The sequence below is a fragment of the Leguminivora glycinivorella genome, chromosome 1 (assembly GCF_023078275.1).
Source record: "Leguminivora glycinivorella isolate SPB_JAAS2020 chromosome 1, LegGlyc_1.1, whole genome shotgun sequence".
In the NCBI taxonomy this organism is placed as follows: Eukaryota; Metazoa; Arthropoda; class Insecta; order Lepidoptera; family Tortricidae; genus Leguminivora; species Leguminivora glycinivorella.
This window is the reverse complement of record NC_062971.1, coordinates 1,392,574-1,411,572: the sequence shown is the minus strand read 5'-3', so window position 1 is coordinate 1,411,572 and position 18,999 is coordinate 1,392,574. Positions and strand designations below refer to the sequence as shown.

General features: G+C 36.8%; 2 protein-coding genes across 2 annotated transcripts in view; one reads left to right on the top strand and one right to left on the bottom strand.

Annotated features, from left to right (window-relative positions):
- Positions 1-11,439, top strand: part of LOC125232396 — a 52,663-nt gene extending 41,224 nt beyond the window's left edge. Inside the window, exons 6-8 of the mRNA XM_048138044.1 lie at positions 8,587-8,755; positions 9,283-9,425; positions 10,483-11,439. Coding sequence (XP_047994001.1) covers positions 8,587-8,755; positions 9,283-9,425; positions 10,483-10,581 — 411 coding nt within the window. The 3' untranslated portion in view covers positions 10,582-11,439. The remainder of the gene's footprint in view (positions 1-8,586; positions 8,756-9,282; positions 9,426-10,482) is intronic.
- A 2,690-nt stretch (positions 11,440-14,129) lies between these two features.
- On the bottom strand, positions 14,130-15,514 carry LOC125232427. The gene is made up of 3 exons (XM_048138087.1): positions 15,394-15,514; positions 14,686-14,844; positions 14,130-14,437 (listed from the first exon to the last, which is right to left on the bottom strand). The coding sequence occupies exons 1-3, from the start codon at positions 15,473-15,475 to the stop codon at positions 14,211-14,213; spliced, it is 468 nt and encodes a 155-aa protein (XP_047994044.1). The 5' UTR covers positions 15,476-15,514; the 3' UTR covers positions 14,130-14,210.
- Between the last annotated feature and the right edge of the window lie 3,485 nt (positions 15,515-18,999).

Below are 18,999 nucleotides of genomic sequence, written 5' to 3'. Positions count from 1 at the left end.
GTGGTTGATGCAACGGGCCCTTAGTCTAAAAACGTCACAATGAAAGATGTGAAATGTGCAATTAGTCACAAAAATAAATTGTTTTTAGTATTCAACACTCCCGTGTCCCAGAACTCGAAGAATCCCAATTCATCCAATGTTCTTATACTGCTGCGAGTGAAAGGGGCACTAATGATGATATTTATGACTTGATCGATGCACAGAATGAGCCACTGAGTAAGTACTTACCTATACTAAACCTTCATAAACCTAAATACTGAAACTCTGCCCGGTGGTTCGGTGTTAGGGCTTGCAATTATCCGTCCAATTCGAAATCCGGATGATTCGACTCGATATTTGAAAATCCGGATATTCGGATAAAATGGATATTTCGAATATTTTTTATTTTATTTAATAAATCTCATAATTAGTAACATAATTATGTACTACGATACGAAAAACACGTCGTAGGAAATTGTTATTTTATAATCAGGCTTGAGCTGTTGTTCGTAACCTTAATGTTAGGTTAGGTTACTTAGTTATTTCATTCTTGCCTTTTTTAGGGTTCCGTAGTCAACTAGGAACCCTTATAGCTTCGCCATGTCTGTCTGTCCGTCCGTCCGTCCGTCCGTCCGTCCGTCCGTCCGTCCGTCCGTCCGCGGATAATCTCAGTAACCGTAAGCACTAGAAAGCTGAAATTTGGTAGCAATATGTATATCAATCACGCCAACAAAGTGCAAAAATAAAAAATGGAAAAAAATGTTTTATTAGGGTACCACCCCTACATGTAAAGTGGGGGCAGATTTTTTTTTTCATTCCAACCCCAACGTGTGATACATCGTTGGATAGGTATTTAAAAATGAATAAGGGTTTACTTAGATCGTTTTTTGATAATATTAATATTTTCGGAAATAATCGCTCTTAAAGGAAAAAAAAGTGCGTCCCCCCCCTCTAACTTTTGAACCATATATTTAAAAAATATGAAAAAAATCACAAAAGTAGAACTTTATAAAGACTTTCTAGGAAAATTGTTTTGAACTTGATAGGTTCAGTAGTTTTTGAGAAAAATACGGAAAACTACGGAACCCTACACTGAGCGTGGCCCGACACGCTCTTGGCCGGTTTTTATGAAATGACTTCAGTTGCCCATAAGATATATGATTTTATTTTTATGTAATTTTGACTAATATTTGATATTAATGAATTTTAATGCTAGAGACATAATCTGATTGCCATATGAGGCAAAACGTCATGTTGTGATCGTTTAGATCGAATATTACCTAAAAAAGGTATTACCTACCTACTCCTTGTTTAAATATCAGATTGCATTTACGAGGTTTTCATTGCCGATTTATTCAAATGCAAAAAGAACTATGACATATTACAAACACCATTTAGCTTTGTTAAATAACAAGGCTGAATGATCTTTCTCTCTAATAATTTTCACCTCTTATCTTTGATGACTTCGTGACTCCATTCCAGTTACACTTGGGACTCTCGGGTAGACGTTCTTAGCCAGAGGGCCTTACGTTACGTATACAGCGAAAAAGTTTTGGTGTTGCAACACTTGCAACCTATTTTGAAAGGATAAAATGTAAAAGCGTATCTGCTTAACTACTTCATCTTGTTCTGCAGTTCAATACTAAACAGGTCTTCCGCCGCGGGATACATAGAAGACTTCTTTTTGTCAGAAAATTTGAACAGTTTTAGTTCTGTTTGCAATTTATTTATTTATTTATAATGTATTCGGATGCTAACAATAATGAAAGTGCAGCGTTTGATACGGTACTCAGTGTCACTTGATTGATTGAGTTAAATTGATATACATTTACATGAGATTATCCACAAATATTCATGAAAAAAACCCTGCCTGCTAAGCCGCGGTCCCGGCGGATTCGAATCCCGGTAAGGGCATTTATTTGTGTGATGAGCATAGATATTTGTTCCTGAGTCTTGGATGTTTTCTGTGTATATAAGTATGTATTTATCTATATAAGTATGTATTCGTATCGTCGCCTAGCACCCATAGTACAAGCTTTGCTTAGTTTGGGGCTAGGTTGATCTATGTAAGATGTCCCCCAATATTTTTGTTTATTATTTATTTACTTATAGTCATACTTGTTATGGAGAATTTTTGGCCAAAAGCTGCACTTTTGGATGGAAGCAAGCCGCTTTGCATGGTGATAGTAGACATTATAGTAAACGATTTTTTCCGAGGATATCGAAATTTCATCTCTTACGAAGCCGAGCGTAGCGAGTGTTTTTATGAAAATGAAAAAAATTCTATCTTTTTATTGTATCGTCCGATTTTGACAAAACGTATCTCAAATGAAAGGTATTAATTTGTGTAATTTAAAAAAATACAAAGAAAAAAAAATTTAAAAAGAAAAGTAAGAAAAAAATAAAAAAGTAAATTTCCGTCTCGCACTGAATAACTTCAAAGAATGACAGACAAAATGTACAATGTCGATATACAAGTTTTTTTTAATCGAAGACAGATAAATTTTTAGTTGAAAACTGAAGACCGCATCGAAATCAGATCAGCATTTTTTAAGATACAAGTTGCCAAAGTTGGGAAAGATCGCTTTATATGGCCACTTTGAAATTCCTTTGCCAGAAAGTCAGAAATAACATGTTTTTCTGACACAGAAAAATACATAGTAACAGTACACATCAAACTAAAATTAAAAATTCCGAGGATATTAGTTATATTTATATTAATTTCATCCCTTAGAACGACGAGCGTAGCGAGGTCGGTTACGAAAACCGAAAAAAAATCTCATTTTTTTGTACGTCGTCCGATTTTGACAAAACATGTTTCATTTGAAAGGTATTACTTTATGTAACTTAAAAAAATATTGAAAAAATTGGAAAAAAATGTAAGATTTAAAAAAAAAACCTTAATTTTCGTATCACACTGAATAACCGCAAAAAACGGTAGACACGGTGTATAATTTCGATATATGATTTTTTTAAATTAAAGAAAAATAAATGCATGATTATAAACTAAAAACCGAATCGAAATCGAATCAGTAGTTTTTAAGATGCAAGTTGTCAAAGTTGGCTTAGTTTGTTTATATGGTCGCTTATAATAGTTATAATATAAATTCCTTAGCCAGAAAGTCAGAAACATTATATTTTTCTTACAGTTAAAAGTATGCATAGGTAATAGACATCATTATAAACATTTTTTTACAAGGATATAAAAATTTCATTCCTTAGAAACCCTTACAAAGACGATCCAATAAAAAAAACTGCCTTTTTTTTTGTTTTTAGTAACAGACATCGCTACGCTCGGCTTTCCAAGGGATGAATTTTTTATATCCTCGTAAAAAATTGTTTATTATGATGTCTATTACCTATGCATACTTTTAACTGTGAGAAAAATATAATGTTTCTGACTTTCTGGCTAAGGAATTTATAAGCGACCATATAAACAAACTAAGCCAACTTTGACAAATTGCATCTTAAAAACTACTGATTCGATTTCGATTCGGTTTTTAGTTTATAATCATACATTTATTTGTCTTTAATTTAAAAAAATCATATATCGAAATTATACACCGTGTCTACCGTTTTTTGCGGCTATTCAGTGTGATACGAAAATTAAGGTTTTTTTTTTAATCTTACATTTTTTTTCCAATTTTTTTCAATATTTTTTTTAAGTTACATAAAGTAATACCTTTCAAATGAAACATGTTTTGTCAAAATCGGACGACGTACAAAAAAATGAGATTTTTTTTCGGTTTTCGTAACCGACCTCGCTACGCTCGTCGTTCTAAGGGATGAAATTATAATATCCTCGGAATTTTTAATTTTATTTTGATGTGTACTGTTACTATGTATTTTTCTGTGTCCGAAAAACATATTATTTCTGACTTTCTGGCAAAGGAATTTCAAAGTGGCCATATAAAGCGATCTTTCCCAACTTTGGCAACTTGTATCTTAAAAAATGCTGATCTGATTTCGATGCGGTCTTCAGTTTTCAACTAAAAATTTATCTGTCTTCGATTAAAAAAAAAACTTGTATATCGACATTGTACATTTTGTCTGTCATTCTTTGAAGTTATTCAGTGCGAGACGGAAATATAAATATTTTTTTTTTCTTACTTTTATTTTAAATTTTTTTTCTTTGTATTTTTTTTTAATTACACAAATTAATACCTTTCATTTGAGATACGTTTTGTCAAAATCGGACGATACAATAAAAAGATAGAATTTTTTTCATTTTCATAAAACACACTCGCTACGCTCGGCTTCTTAAGGGATGAAATTTCGATATCCTCGGAAAAAATCGTTTACTATGATGTCTACTATCACCATGCAAAGCGACTTGCTTCCATCCAAAAGTGCAGCTTTCTTTTCATAACTAGTATGACTATTATTAAATAAGGTAGTAGTGCCACTCAAGGAGTAATTTTTGATATAAATCGCTTTAATATCGTAAATGTGTTAATTTTACTTTAAAATTTGTTTTCCAAATGAGCTTCTTAAAAATTGCAATGGTATTTCTGTCATTCACAATATTCGAATTATTCGTTTTATCCGGATTTTAACGTGCAAATTATCCGAATTTCAAAATCAGCGGATATATCCGGATTACAATACAAGCCCTATTCGGTGTCACTCCTAAAGTAGGTACTTACAGGCGACCGTAACGACATATGTCAATTAGGGACGCAGTTATTTGTAAAAACCGGCCAAGAGCGTGTCGGGCCACGCTCAGTGTAGGGTTCCGTAGTTTTTCGTATTTATCTCAAAAACTTCTGAACCTATCAAGTTCAAAATAATTTTCCTAGAAAGTCTTTATAAAGTTCTACTTTTGTGATTTTTTTCATATTTTTTAAACATATGGTTCAAAAGTTAGAGGGGGGGGGACGCACTTTTTTTTCCTTTAGGAGCGATTATTTCCAAAGATATTAATATTATCAAAAAACGATCTTAGTAAACCCTTATTCATTTTTAAATACCTATCCAACAATATATCACACGTTGGGGTTGAAATGAAAAAAAAAAAATCAGCCCCCACTTTAGGCGTCATCCATATATTACGTCACAGTGTAAGGGGGGGGGAGGGGTCATACTAAATGTGACAATCCCTGTTAAAGGGATACAAAAAAGCGTGACATAGGGGGGGGGAGGGGTCCAAAAACCTGAAATTTGTTGTGACGTAATATGTGGATGATCCCTTACATGTAGGGGGGGTACCCTAATAAAACATTTTTTTCCATTTTTTATTTTTGCACTTTGTTGGCGTGATTGATATACATATTGATACCAAATTTCAGCTTTCTAGTGCTTACGGTTACTGAGATTATCCGCGGACGGACGGACGGACGGACGGACGGACGGACGGACGGACGGACAGACAGACATGGCGAAACTATAAGGGTTCCTAGTTGGCTACGGAACCCTAAAAAATGAGAAAGCCTTATACGGTCAACCGGGGTGGCTTTAAAACGCAGGGGTGACTTTGCAAATTTAGTTTTAAAGTCATACTGTAAGTAAATTCGCGATTTTCTATGGTAGATTTACAAGAATATTTATTGATCTATTATCTATCTACTAATTACATGAACAGTTTCAGTAAATAATGAATGATGTTAATTTTAAAGCCGTTCAAATACCATCAAAGTAACCCCAAATTTTCCTAAAGCCACCCCGGTTGACGTAGCTCTCCCGCTCTTACAATCCCGTACTTGTTGGACCTTGGTCGGTTTGGTCGTCTGTAGACAGTGTAGACACTAATACACTCGCCAACTACAGTTGTGTATTCCATGTAGATACACCAAGGGCCCAATTCTCAAAAGCTTGTAACTTATTGTAATAATTTTCTAGAAATGTAAGTACATTATGCAAAATAAATAAGATATTTTTATTGCAGATAAAAGCTTTGACATAGATGATGAAGATCTAGCCTTCAAAAAAATATATATAGAGAAAAAACTACCCCATATCCAAGCGATTCTGATGACCTTGAGTTGGATGTAAGTGCTTATAGTGTGAGAAAGCTGTATAAAATATAATCTGCACTAATTTGTATAAATATGTGTGTTACTTAATCTGTGTGAATTTGTAATAGTGATATGTTTTTAAATGTTTTTAAGGACCAAGATGCAGTCCTTGAGAGAGCACAACCCATGCAATCCATTTATAGTGAACCGGAACCGGACGCGATGTGCCCTTGTTCATGCAAGCGTAATATAGTTGCAGTCGTTATAAGAAAAAAGTTAGAACAAGTTCCCGAAGAGAATTTACGGGCTTGTTTTTTGTTTTTGATCTTCTGATCTCGAAAATAAAATATAAAAATATTATTAAATGTGTATCAAGATTATGTGTACTCTATCATAATTATAGCTTCAGTGTAAAAGTCAATCATATTTTGGTACATTCGTTAGTGAAATATCGTTATAAAATAAGGGTTATTCCACTAGTCAGAGTTACCACTAAGTTGTTACCAGTGGTAACTACAATGTTATTTTCCCATAGGCAATTACTGGAAAGATTATATCATAAGATTCATAAGTTTTGTTTTATTTTATACACATGTAAAGCATGACCAGAAATATATGACTACGCGCCATGTAGCGGAATTTCATTAAAACTATTTTCTTCATAGTCATCATACTATACTGAACTGTCACTCCATACATCAGAATAACAGCGCACTCCTGCCTGACAATAGTTATTTATATTTCTGGTCAGGCTTTAGTTTCTTAACCATACTTACCATATCCAACGCGATCAATGTTATTTTCACCAAATCTAATGGCAACAGCTGAGACTGTTTCCTCACCTTTAATTGATTGGCCTCAATGGCCACTGCGTAAGAGTCGTTAGAGGTGCACATTGACTTGCCTAATATCAAGGACGATAGATACCGGGACTGACAAAGCCCATACAAAAGTTTACCTCTGAAATGTCCCATACATTTCCGAGCGATTATTTCCGAAAAAATTAACAATATCAAAAAATGTTAGTAGTAAACCCCTATTCATTTTTTAATACCTATCCAACAATAGGTATATCACACGTCAGGGTTGAAATGAAAAAAAAATCTCTCCCCACTTTACGTGTAGGGGGGCGGGCACCCTAATAATGTTCTCATGCAATGATTAGTTGGTTTCGATTTAGCTTAATATATTTTTTGTTCTTATTTATGGTGTCTGTATTTAGCTCTGCCGTGAAAAATATTTAAAGAAATAAGGAGGCCGTTTCATCATCGCCACCAGTACAAAACAAGGTCCCACGTAAGAAGAAAATAAACATCGACGACTTCGATACAGGCACAAGCTTCATGAATTTTAGGCTGTGTGAAAGTAGCAAGTCTTCAAACCTAGCTTATTAAATTGTCATTCTCTAAAACCATGCTTTAATTTTCTACAAATATTAACGCGAAACGAAACCCAGTACTCGCTGTCCCGATTATACATGACGTCGGCACATTATTGCCATATGAAAACGATTTGTAGCGACGCTCTTCCAGGGTCAAATAAAAACTTGTCAGGCTTTAGTTACTAAAAAAAATCCGGATTTAATCCGGAGTTCGGATTTTGCCCTAAAAATAATCCGAAAATCCGGATTTTATATTATTGCAATCCCTAGGTATAACCCAATCCTTTCAGAAAATATTTACTTTATCACAAAATTATTTTAAACTTTCTTTTTGACATCGAAAAGGCTTTAGTTTTTTACATACCGAATAACTTTATTTCGGTATCATGATTCCTTTTAAGATAATTACATTATGTATAAGGTAAGGAATAATATTTAGAATACCTAAAATATGACAAATTTGCATTCTATTCAAATCAGTACGAGTATACTTCACGGAGTCCAAATCTATACGCAAATCAGAAGTCCAAAACTAGAAAAATATAGATAGAGACTATAGAGAGCGATTGCGGGCGCCGGTCGGCTCGAGCGCGAGTACTTGCGCCGCCGGCGTACGCGTCTGTGTGCGTGCGCCACGCGCACACACAACTTTACTATACAGGGCCTCTCTGTGGGTTCCGCCCCCGTCAACGCGACGGCGATAAAGACCTAAAAATCTGAATTCGTGCTTGCCTCCTGTATCGTCTTAATCCTTTAATGATTCCGTTAACGTGAAACTTTAAGTAGACAGGTTTTATGAAGACAATTGGCCGGTGAGCCCTACAATTTTAAAATTTGCCGCCCTTTATACATGGTGTATATTCTATGCTGTTTCTTCCTATCCTAATAGTTTCAATATCAAGCATACACTATCACTGCACGTTCGCTGTTTATACGCCGAAAGTTGCAACTCAAGTAAATGAAGTAAACAAAACAAACAACCTACCTTCACCTTCATTGCCGGCCGCGGCCGGCCGGCTAACCGAAACAGAAATATACATGAACTTCGTGTGAAAAAGAGACAGGCGTTCGCACCGATTAGCATGATGTACGCTAGTCCACGAATTATTTTGTTCCCATTGAACCGCCAAATGTGCGGGTTCCGATCCCTGGTTCGCACCGATTTGACGTACGGAAATTGAAAAATAGTAAATATTACCTTTGTATTATTTTTTGTATGTAAATTTAAATATTATTGGAAGAAAACAGTTTATTCATGTTCTTTACCTACAGGTGGTAGACGGAGCGGTGAAAGTATACAAAGGCACGAACCCGGAGGTGGATTCCTACTCCGTGTTCTGGGACAACAAGAAATTGAGCGACACCACTCTGTCGCACGAATTGCGAGCTCGTGGCGCTACAGACATCTACATCTGCGGGCTCGCCTATGACGTGTGTGTCGGTACGTAGCTATCCATACTAATATTATGAATGGGAAAGTGTATGTGTCTGTTTGTTTGTCCGTCTTTCACGGCAAAACGGAGCGACAAAATGACATGATTTTTTAAGTGGAGATAGTTGAAAGGATGGAGAGTGACATAGGCTAACTTTTTGTATTGTATCTTTATAACGCGAGCGAACCCGCAGGCAAAAGCTAGTTTACCTATACTTTCACGAGTGCAGTGCGTGCACTTAGACATGCTAGTGAGTACACTTGAACAATTCACGTAGACGTATCGTGTTAGTGCGCGGTCACACCTCCGTGCGCACACTTAACTTACCGTGATGTACAATTTCATACACTAACGCATTCACTTGTCTACTTACTTGCTTACCACTGGTTTGTATTGTACACATTTATACTTTATTTGTAATTATACGTCATCCAATACTATAATAAAATATCCACTGTCAAAAACCATATACCCTATATAACAACTTAATTCTTGAACTGTAAGTCACTAAACTTTTTAAATTGTTTTTTTCTAGGTGCGACAATCGCAGACGCTCTCGCGATTGGTTACCGCGCTATCCTGATAGACGACGCGTCCCGCGGCGTTGACCTCTCCGACATCGAGAAAACTAAGAACACCATCATTAATAATAACGGCGTCATCGTCAATTCAGACCAGGTACCTTATTTATACAGTTACACCCATCACAGTATAATAAAGAGCACTATCGTAGAGTATAGCCACTCCCGCTCCCCGCTGAAAGTGCCGCCCACCCGCTCTCGGTTACCCCACAGTTACCGCCTGTCAAGAACACGACCAGTCGACCTGTCTTATCTCACTCCTACAAGCATGGTACGCGTTCACCTACACGTGCTTAGACTGAGTGCGTAGGAACGCGCCTCTTTCATATATTTGATCGCCACTGTCCGAGGTGTGCCCTGACAAATGCCGCGTTTCTATGGCGTCAACCTCGCCGACATCGAGAAAACTAAGAACACCGTCATTAATAATAACGGCGTCATCGTCAATTCAGACCAAGTAAATACACCCTAGTGCGCACACTTATACACATAAGTGCGTACTCTTAGGCATGTTCGTGTAAACTTAGGTACACACATTGCGTAAACTAAGTATACTGAATCGACAGTTACTACCGTAGTACCTATTGTAAATTATTTTAACACAGAAACATGCTAATAAGTTTTTTTCTATACATACTATCATGTTTAAAATGTGTCAGTGTGTAAATTCGTACGTTCGAATCCCGGCCAGAAAATTTTTTTCGTTTTTTTTTTGTTTTCATACGATTTTTTTTATCTAAGCGCTGATGGCCTAGCGGTAAGAGCGTGCGACTTACGATAAGGAGGTCGCGGGTTCGAACCCCGGCTCGTACCGATGAGTTTTTCGAAACTTATGTGCGAAATGTAATTTGATATTTGCCAGTCGCTTTTCGGTGAAGGAAAACATCGTGAGGAAACCGAACTAATTCCAATAAGGCCTAGTTACCCTTCGGGTCGGAAGGTGAAGATTGCAATCGCTTTCTTAAAAACTGGTGCCTACGCCAAATCTTGGGATTGGTTGTCAAAGCGGACCCCAGGCTCCCATGAGCCGTGGCAAATACTGGGATAACGCAAGGAGGATGATGATGACGAGTTTTTTTATCAAAAGTCGCGATATAACAAAATAGACCCGGTCGCCAAGGTAGTTTTTTTTAAATTGTGTGATTATTTCTCAGGTGGCAGCGATGGTGGACGGTCGCGACCGGCGGCCCGAGCTCGGCTACAAGCTCGCCATGGAGCTAAAGTCGGCGCTGCACGACCAGCCGCAACAATGAACCACGCGCACCGCACAGACTCCACAAGTCCACACTGACCACACTACCACACCTAGTACACTTATACTGCCCTATTATTTTTTAGGTTATGTTTTGTCTGTTTATTTTGCACTCTTTTGTTATAGAATAAAATGCGTGCTTAGTGGTACTTAAACATAACATTAATTGTCGCTTTAAAGCAGATTCGATCGTAAGTTCGAATCGGAGATCGAATGTAGGTTCAGTAAAACAAATCTGTAAAGAAACGATTTGTACTTTTAGGTATTAAAAAAAACGTAAACATAAAATTTGAAAATTTTCAGGTAGTTTGTTGTTGTACATTTGTTGGTTAACCAACTAAGTACAAAATCAAGCGGATCTGTCACTGAGCGGCCTGTTTTTAACGTCCTTATTTGGTCGTGTAATCTTTTCATTTACCCTCGACTGGTTGGAGGAGTCTTTCGAGAGTAAACTGTGTTTACATTTATTTATATGCCTAAAGATACAGACTATAGTTAACACAATATTGGTGCAGAACTTTACCGACTTCTAGCCAGAACTTATACAAATAGTAAAATATTTTTACTATATTATGTTCCTATACGCAAAATCCAGTAATCTCAGTTTAGTACATGACTAACTTATTTATTTTATTGCTTAAGCTATGCTCTAATTTATTTGTTTTTTCTATGTTTTGTCCTTTTTTCGGTAATGCGGTTTTATTATTATTGTTTTGTTTAACATAGTCATAATAATTTTATGAACAAGAATTTAGAATAAATATGGTATAGGTAGGTACTTAAAACTTTATGGTTGTAACACTTATTTCCCTACATTGTTTTTTTATTTATATTGTGTTTACTTCTGTAGTTTTTTAACCGTGTAGATGCGCGGATCCAGGGGGTATTGTAGGTTGGCATCAAATAGACCACGTTTGGGGCCTGGGCCTTTACCACGTGACCCCTCCCCCCCCCCCCTGGGCACGAAGCTGGATCCGCGCTTGCCGTGTAGAAAGTATTGTACATCGTTTTTCGTTATTTATTCCTAAAATTTCATGTAGATAAATTGATCATCAACAATTAGCTTATTGTGTTTTAGTGAAAGCTTTATTTATTTTTAGTTTTTAGCGCTCAAACCGTCATGACATAAGAAGTATACTTTAGCACCTGTTGCCAGTATCTGCTTTAAGAGTTCTATGCCCATTACGTTTATTTTATGAGAGCCTTCACAGTGTAGAACAAAATATAACTATGGGCATTTTTGCTTACATGAATTAAGGTCAATATGGATAAGTGTGTCATAGGGGTAAGTGTGTCTGGCCTTCACATTTTGCCTGTTTAGAACAATGATCAGTGTTTAATGAGAGTTCATACGTTTACTACTAATCGTGAGTAGCAAGTAGCAAAAGTATAAACTGGCAAAAACATCTCTGACAATGAGTAAAAAGGTCAAATGTGAAGACCAGACACACTTATCCTTATCACACACTTACCCGTATTGACCTTATTTAATACTAAACATTAAACATTATTTATATTCCCATTAAGCCTAATTTAAAAATAAGCTTAAACAGAAAGCTGTGAATGTTGTACTTATTTTAGCCAGTGAAAAGATCTAGACATTCCTAACGTAGAAGTAAGATTCCTCCTATATTTATTTATTTATTTTAGTCATAGATACTGCATTTCTGTTGTATACTTGCCTGCTACTTAGGTTAACATAACACGAAAGATAACAAAAGTTGTATAATACAATGCGTGGTGGAAGCACTAAAAGCGACAATCGCTTTAGTGTAAAATGAATACTTTGTAATCATATCACATACAAAGGATATTGAAATCTGTCAACTTTTAAAATATATTTTTCACTAAAAGAGGCGCGTAATTAAAATTTCCTATGGGACGAGAAACCTACTACTTTCGGAATTTGACGGCTTTTCTTCGTGCCAAGATTTTCTTGACAGTCTATAAAGAATGTGTCCTAAAACCACCAGGCAGGATCCACTGTGGGACACATAGCCAGCGTAACAATATGCTTCAAATGTAAAGTTAAAGTTTGTAAAAAAAAGAGTACAAGATTCTTTGGTACAAATTGTTAAGACACTTGTAGAGTCTAAGAACGTTACCGTAGAACAGGGGTTCTAAACCTTTATCTGTAATTTAAAATATTTATTTCTACCTTCATTTTAGTTTTATACAGGGTGTAAACCTAATACGGGCGAACCTCTTAACGGTGGTGAGTATAGGACATAAAAAAAGGAATTAGATAACATTTACTTAAAATTGAAATATTTTTTTTATCCATACAAATTAATTCGGCCCGCAACGTAATGCAAACACACTCGCGTTAAACGCTCGTTGACAGTTGTCATTGATTGTCATCGCAACAACGTTTACAGTACATTGCAGCTGGGAATTTTTTCAAAAAATAATTATGGGCTGAAAATTAAGAGTAACTCAAAAACACCTCTTAATTGATGATAACAATATTGAATTATATGCCTGGTTTCATTTATCGCCCTTATTAGGTTTACGCGCTGTATGAATAAAGTACTAATTTACGGGTTTTATTAGTAATAAAGTCATCAAGCCGATAAAGTCCCTGGTGTGATAGAAAGGGACAAACGAACTTTATCGGTTTGATAACTTTAGTGAACGTTTATGAATAAGGGGGATAGTCTATACGCCCCACCGGTTAAGGACTCCTGGCTTAGATTAGAAAAGTGATAGTTTCATAGTTATGTTGTTCCTATGACCATGCACTGAATAAAACAGTTAAAACAGATTTCTTTGTTCTTATTGACCTTTTAACATTTTTCCAGAAGATTAATGTTCAAGGTTTTCCTAATAATTACATCCCGCTTTGATGATTCATTTGCAGAAAATTCTAGTCGCGTTTGCCTAAAATAGTTAATTAATCCCATGGATTTGGAGAAGACTGGCTAAAGTTGACATCTAACACTTCAAACATCTCAGTCCCGTCAAATGCTGCAACTTTGCCCACCCTACCTAACATTGCCTGGCTCGAAAAATAGTGATTCTTTACCGAATAGGCATAGAGTATTTTAAAATGGCTGAGAAGGAAAAATAGCCAAAATCAGTTATACAAACAAGTGTATTCAATAAGTCACCATTAGGCACTGGTCCCACCGCGAGCTAGTAAGCTATGAGCTATCGGCTACAAAAACGTACAAAAGATAATCACTCCCGTGCAAATAAAAGAGACACGGCGATTTTAATAGCTCACCGCTGGGCGAGTAACTATAAACATCGCCGTGTCTCTTTTATTTGCACGGGAGTGATTATCTTTTGTTCGTTTTTATAGCCGATAGCTCATAGCTTACTAGCTCGCGGTGGGACCAGTGCCTTAAAACCTTAAATTCACATGAGATTATTCAACATGGTTTTGTTATATTTTAGAACATTGGTTTTATAAATCAACATCTTTACAGAGATGTCCATGTCACCTTTAAAAATCTTTTAGGAAAACAATACCTAGTGCAAGTAGTGCAACTCTTAATAAAGTGCAATGTTGCAACTCTTGACATACCTACAAATAAACTAGTGTCATGAAACAGTGAAATTTTTAATCACAAAGCTAAAATTTTCAACATTAGCACATCACACCTTTACTAAATCCCTACCCCAGTCCTACGCCGCAGTAATACTAGATAGCACTTCCTTCCCTAATTTAGAAGCGATGAACTCCAATAAAGTTAGCACCAGTTCCCTCCGACTAGCCGAGCAGGCTAGAAAGAGCTCCAACGCGTGGCAGTAGTCCCCTGGGTCCAAGCGTCGGAGATAGTTGAGGATGATGAACAGGATCTCTTTGAGCTGGTGTTTTACTGAAGCCCAGATTTCTCGAAGGGAGACATATCCTGAAAAAGCAGGGTTTTATCAATATCCTGAAATAAAACTATAGTAGTTAAAATTCTCTTCCCATCTTACTTTCTATTAATCATCTAGCTAGAAGAATTAAAAGGAACTTCATAATTGAACCACTCATATATTTATTTTTATTTCTCAGTAAGTTACCTCTACTTTTATAGATTCTCATGTTATTGCAATAATTTGATTGCACGTGTCTGTCTGACTATCCTGAACAAATAGAGTTTATAATACTTACTAGAGACCCCAAGGCCCGCTGCACCGCCGATACCGACCCCCAGCGCAGCCCCCTTCCTGCCGCCCGCATACCCTCCAACCAGCCCTCCGGCCAGAGCAAATGCCCCTGTCAAGACTGCGGTGTCACTGTTCCATACTATGCGGATTTCAAACAAGTCTCCTGAAAATTACAATTTAAATTGTGAACAATAGCCAACTGTAATCCTCCAACTTAAATACAATAGAAAAGAATGCAAAAAGATTCCTAGCAATTTTATTACAACCCCCTAATACCTATATTAAAGAAATTTATAAAAATCCTCCAGTTCTATAACTACTCTACATTGTTTACATCATTTACATGTATAAGATGACCTGATCACTTTAAATGAGGTCATAGTTTTGCACCGCTATCATAATGTATCTTTTAGTTTTATAAATTAATCCGTCTGCAGCTGATAAAATGATAAGCCTGATTTGCAGGCTTGCAGCTGACCTATTATTATTTTATTAAATTTTCCATTAAATAATTATTGGTATGTTATAGTAGGCAGTTAATAGCGTTTTGCAAAACATTGAGCGCTAATACCGATAAAAAAGCAGGCATCAGCCTTCTGTCCTGCCCATAGAACCCATAGTTTAAATCAGTCCTTCAGGCAGATCTTAGACGGATCCTTGTCCCGTGTTCCTTTCGTCTTTTATTTAAAAGTACAATTATGCAATGTCTTACCTAGTTGCAGCAAGACTTGTTCAAGCCAGGTATATAATTCGTATCGCACTTCGTGAAGAAACGGTTGCATTTTCATCGCCATCTTTGATTAAAGTAAAATAGCGGAAGATAGGTGACGCGCCACTCAAATTAGAGATGTGTCAACCCGGTTTGCCAACCCGGTTCAAACCGAGTTAGGCTCAACTCGGCCCGACTCGGTTTGACAGTTCACCAAACCGGTTCCAACGAGCAGACGGAACGCAGCCGAACGAACGTACCGATCGGTCCCACTCCCACATGACTCGACTCGAAAATGTTGATAACGAAACCGGCAATATCGGCATCGGAACTGCAAGCCAGCGAGTGTAAGCAGGATAGCTGTCGCGTGGAAGTGGCGCCACGGCCAGAATCTGAAACACGTTCGCGGTCCGCAAATCAATTATAACAGATGGTGCTCTTTTTCCTAATAATAAATGGGGAAATATAACAGTTTACAACTGTCATTAAATGCTCCCGCTATATTCTGCCGTTGCCGCCCTTGCCGATATTTTGTGAATTCTGTCTCCATTACGAATATTTTGATGAAATGAAATGAAATATATTAATTTAGTTTTAGTTTAGCTTGTTCAAACACAACTTTAATTTTAAATACATGTGTTTCGGGCATAACTTGACTCGACTCAACCCGACCGACTTGATTCGTGTTTAATTTTGACGAATCGCTTCACACGGGCCAAACCTAACCGCTACATTAATACGCTAAGGACCGTCGTAGCAACTCGGTTTGGTCAAACCGGGTTGAAACCGGTTTACGTAGAAAATCAAACCGTTCAGCCCGGTTTGCGATATTTTCGGTTTGGCACATCTCTAACTCAAATGTGGCCCTCAAAAATCAAGCGACCGTCCAGGGTTGCCAACCGTACGAGGTTCCTCGTACAAATACGAGATTTGTGGTCTTCCGTACGAGGTACGAGGATACTACATATTAACCTCGTACAAATATGTACGAGATTTTGATTATATGGCGAATTGGCCGTAATTATTAACAACATTTTGCATCTTATTACACCAAAAATTGGCCGCACTTACGCGATGATTGTCTATGGTAGCTATCTCCTCAAACGGGAAATCCCCGACTAAGGGCCCCCACAGACGGGAGACAAAACTGTTTTGTCTCCGTCGCTCGGTCTATGGGCTAGTATGAAGGTGCGCACACGAGGCGACGCAACTTTTTATACAAATACGAAAGTCGCCGAGCAACTGTTGCCTCCGTGTGCGCGGGGCCTAATAAAATATTTTGTCTCTATCACACTTAGCGCACCTATCTACTTTCTCTGTTCTTTTGCAAGCACAGTGTGTAAACAAACAACCACACCGCACCGCGACCCTGGAATGCTCTCCCGAAAGTGAGAGCGAGAAAGTGTTATTTTTTTTTCTCGCTATCACTTACGTGAAAAAAATCCACAGACGCGGTGAGGCATACATTTAGAATTATTAAACTAGATTGTGGAATCACATTTTTTGCCATACTAAATTGAGCCTTATCACTGAGACAGAAAGGTGATCGTATCAGACTAGCGAAAACGGTCCACATGAGAGGGCATTGTTTAGGCTGGTGCCCCTCTCGCACGCGTTGCCAGTGTTAATGAGGTTACCATAGTAGTACTATTTTTATCTGTATATTACCTGACTTTACCTAACTACTCATTCTGGTTTAACTGTAATTCTGTGACTTGAACTAACAACTATGACTTGAACTGACAGATTGCATACAATAGTTATTTGTTATACAAGGGAGCAAAGTTGGGCATTTCTCAGGAGGCGCGTTTTTACGTGTCCGAGGCAAAAAACGTCAGAACGGACTGTTCGAAAAATCTGAATTAAATCAGGCATAATCTTTAGCCTCTGTTCTATTTGGTACACCTTAACATTATTTATTTATTATTTGTATGGTATGAGTAATAAAATATTAAATGCGAAAAATGACCGTCGGTGGGCGTGTCCCGCACTCAGATTTTGCAAAACAAAAAATCATAACTCAAAATGGAGTTGTTGATCGCAGTTGTTATAGATATTCACGTGTAAGGTATTAGTTAACCTATCATATTTTCTGTATAAAAATAATATGTTAGCTAAACTCATCGAGTAAAGACGAATTTACTCTTACAAATTAGTAGATGGACGTAGTAGCACAAATATAGTTAGTTTTAGCTATGTTTTAACCATTCAGTGTAGAGGAGATGCAGTACCGTTTTATAAAGGGGACTTTTCGAAGGTTTCTCAGTCGTTCGCTGGGTTTGGTTCCATGTTTTTTAAGATTCGGTGGATCAATTTACTCCCACAGTTTAGGTCCATTTGTCGTTATGTAAGGTACTAATAAATCCTTGAAAGTATGTTATTACGTCATTATAACATCTCCTCTGTATCATTCATGCTATTGCAGTTATCTCCAAAAAGCTATAAAATTTGATATCAGTGGAGTTGATTTCCGTGGTTTCGGTGGATTTTTTGACCACCGATATCAAAAAAAGTGACTACCGACTTCGATTGCCACGTTGTAAACTGATTAAATGTTCATTATTTTCTAATATTTCATACTTAAATAGTACGATATACCTTGTAAAAACATAGAACTATGTTTCTAAGCAAATTAAGCCACTCTATGGGTACAAAATTATCTACTCGATAATGACTAGCATATTACCATGTTAAATTTAGTAAAATTGCGCGATTATGAGCCTTTTTACATGACTTGTCATCGAATTAAAATGAAAAATAACAATAAATTGAATAATAAGTTATATATTAAGTTGAAATGTGGAATAATGTGTAAAAAATTGAATTCGGTGGGGCAAATTGATTACAGTGCCCATACATAATTTCGGTGATTTTAAAATGTCAGATTTCTTACAAACTATAAGGTTCTAATGGAGGCCTCCACCACCAATATTTTTTATATTTCGGCTAGATTTTAGTAATTTTTTTTTTTTTTGGGATTGATAACATAAGTACCTAACTAGTAGAAGGCACGTTTATTAGACAGAGAGAGCATCATCAATTTAGTAAATTGACTGACATATCAATAAAGTAGTAAATAAAAATCAGCACCGAAATCAGGCACCGAACGTCATCCCTGAGAACCGCCCAGTTGTATTTTAACCGAGTGTGGAATTGCAACACGAACTAGCGAATGGATTCTAGGGTTGAACTACGAGCTAGCGAATGGATTCTATGGTTGAACCACGAGCGAAGCGAGTGGTTCGAAAATAGAATCCTGAGCGAAGCGAGTAGTTCAAAAATAGAATCCTGAGCGTAGAGAGTGTTGCAATACACACGAGGTAAAATAACTTTGCATCCCGTGTGTAACACATAACTTTTCACCTCACTAAAGCGAGGAAACACGCAATAAAAACAACTGGAACATAATTGCACAGAAATAAGTCAATTTGCGTTTATTACAATTTCCACGATCCACCGACCGACACCACAAAAGTTTCAAATTAAGAATCATATATATCAGCAGTTTTTACTTTTTTTGAATGTTTGATCCTTTCTGTTTCATATTTTTATATGACACTAGCGGCCTGCCCCGGCTACGCACGGGGATTATCATAAAAATGGTTAATA

What these genes read in the sequence shown, in the direction of transcription:
- LOC125232427 (XM_048138087.1), bottom strand. Translation starts at nt 15,475, where the DNA reads ATGGCGATGAAAATGCAACCGTTTCTTCACGAAGTGCGATACGAATTA. An exon ending in ACAAGTCTTGCTGCAACTAG is followed by an intron (nt 14,845 to 15,393) that starts GTAAGACATTGC and finishes TGTAATTTTCAG; the next exon opens with GAGACTTGTTTGAAATCCGC. An exon ending in AGCGGGCCTTGGGGTCTCTA is followed by an intron (nt 14,438 to 14,685) that starts GTAAGTATTATA and finishes CTGCTTTTTCAG; the next exon opens with GATATGTCTCCCTTCGAGAA.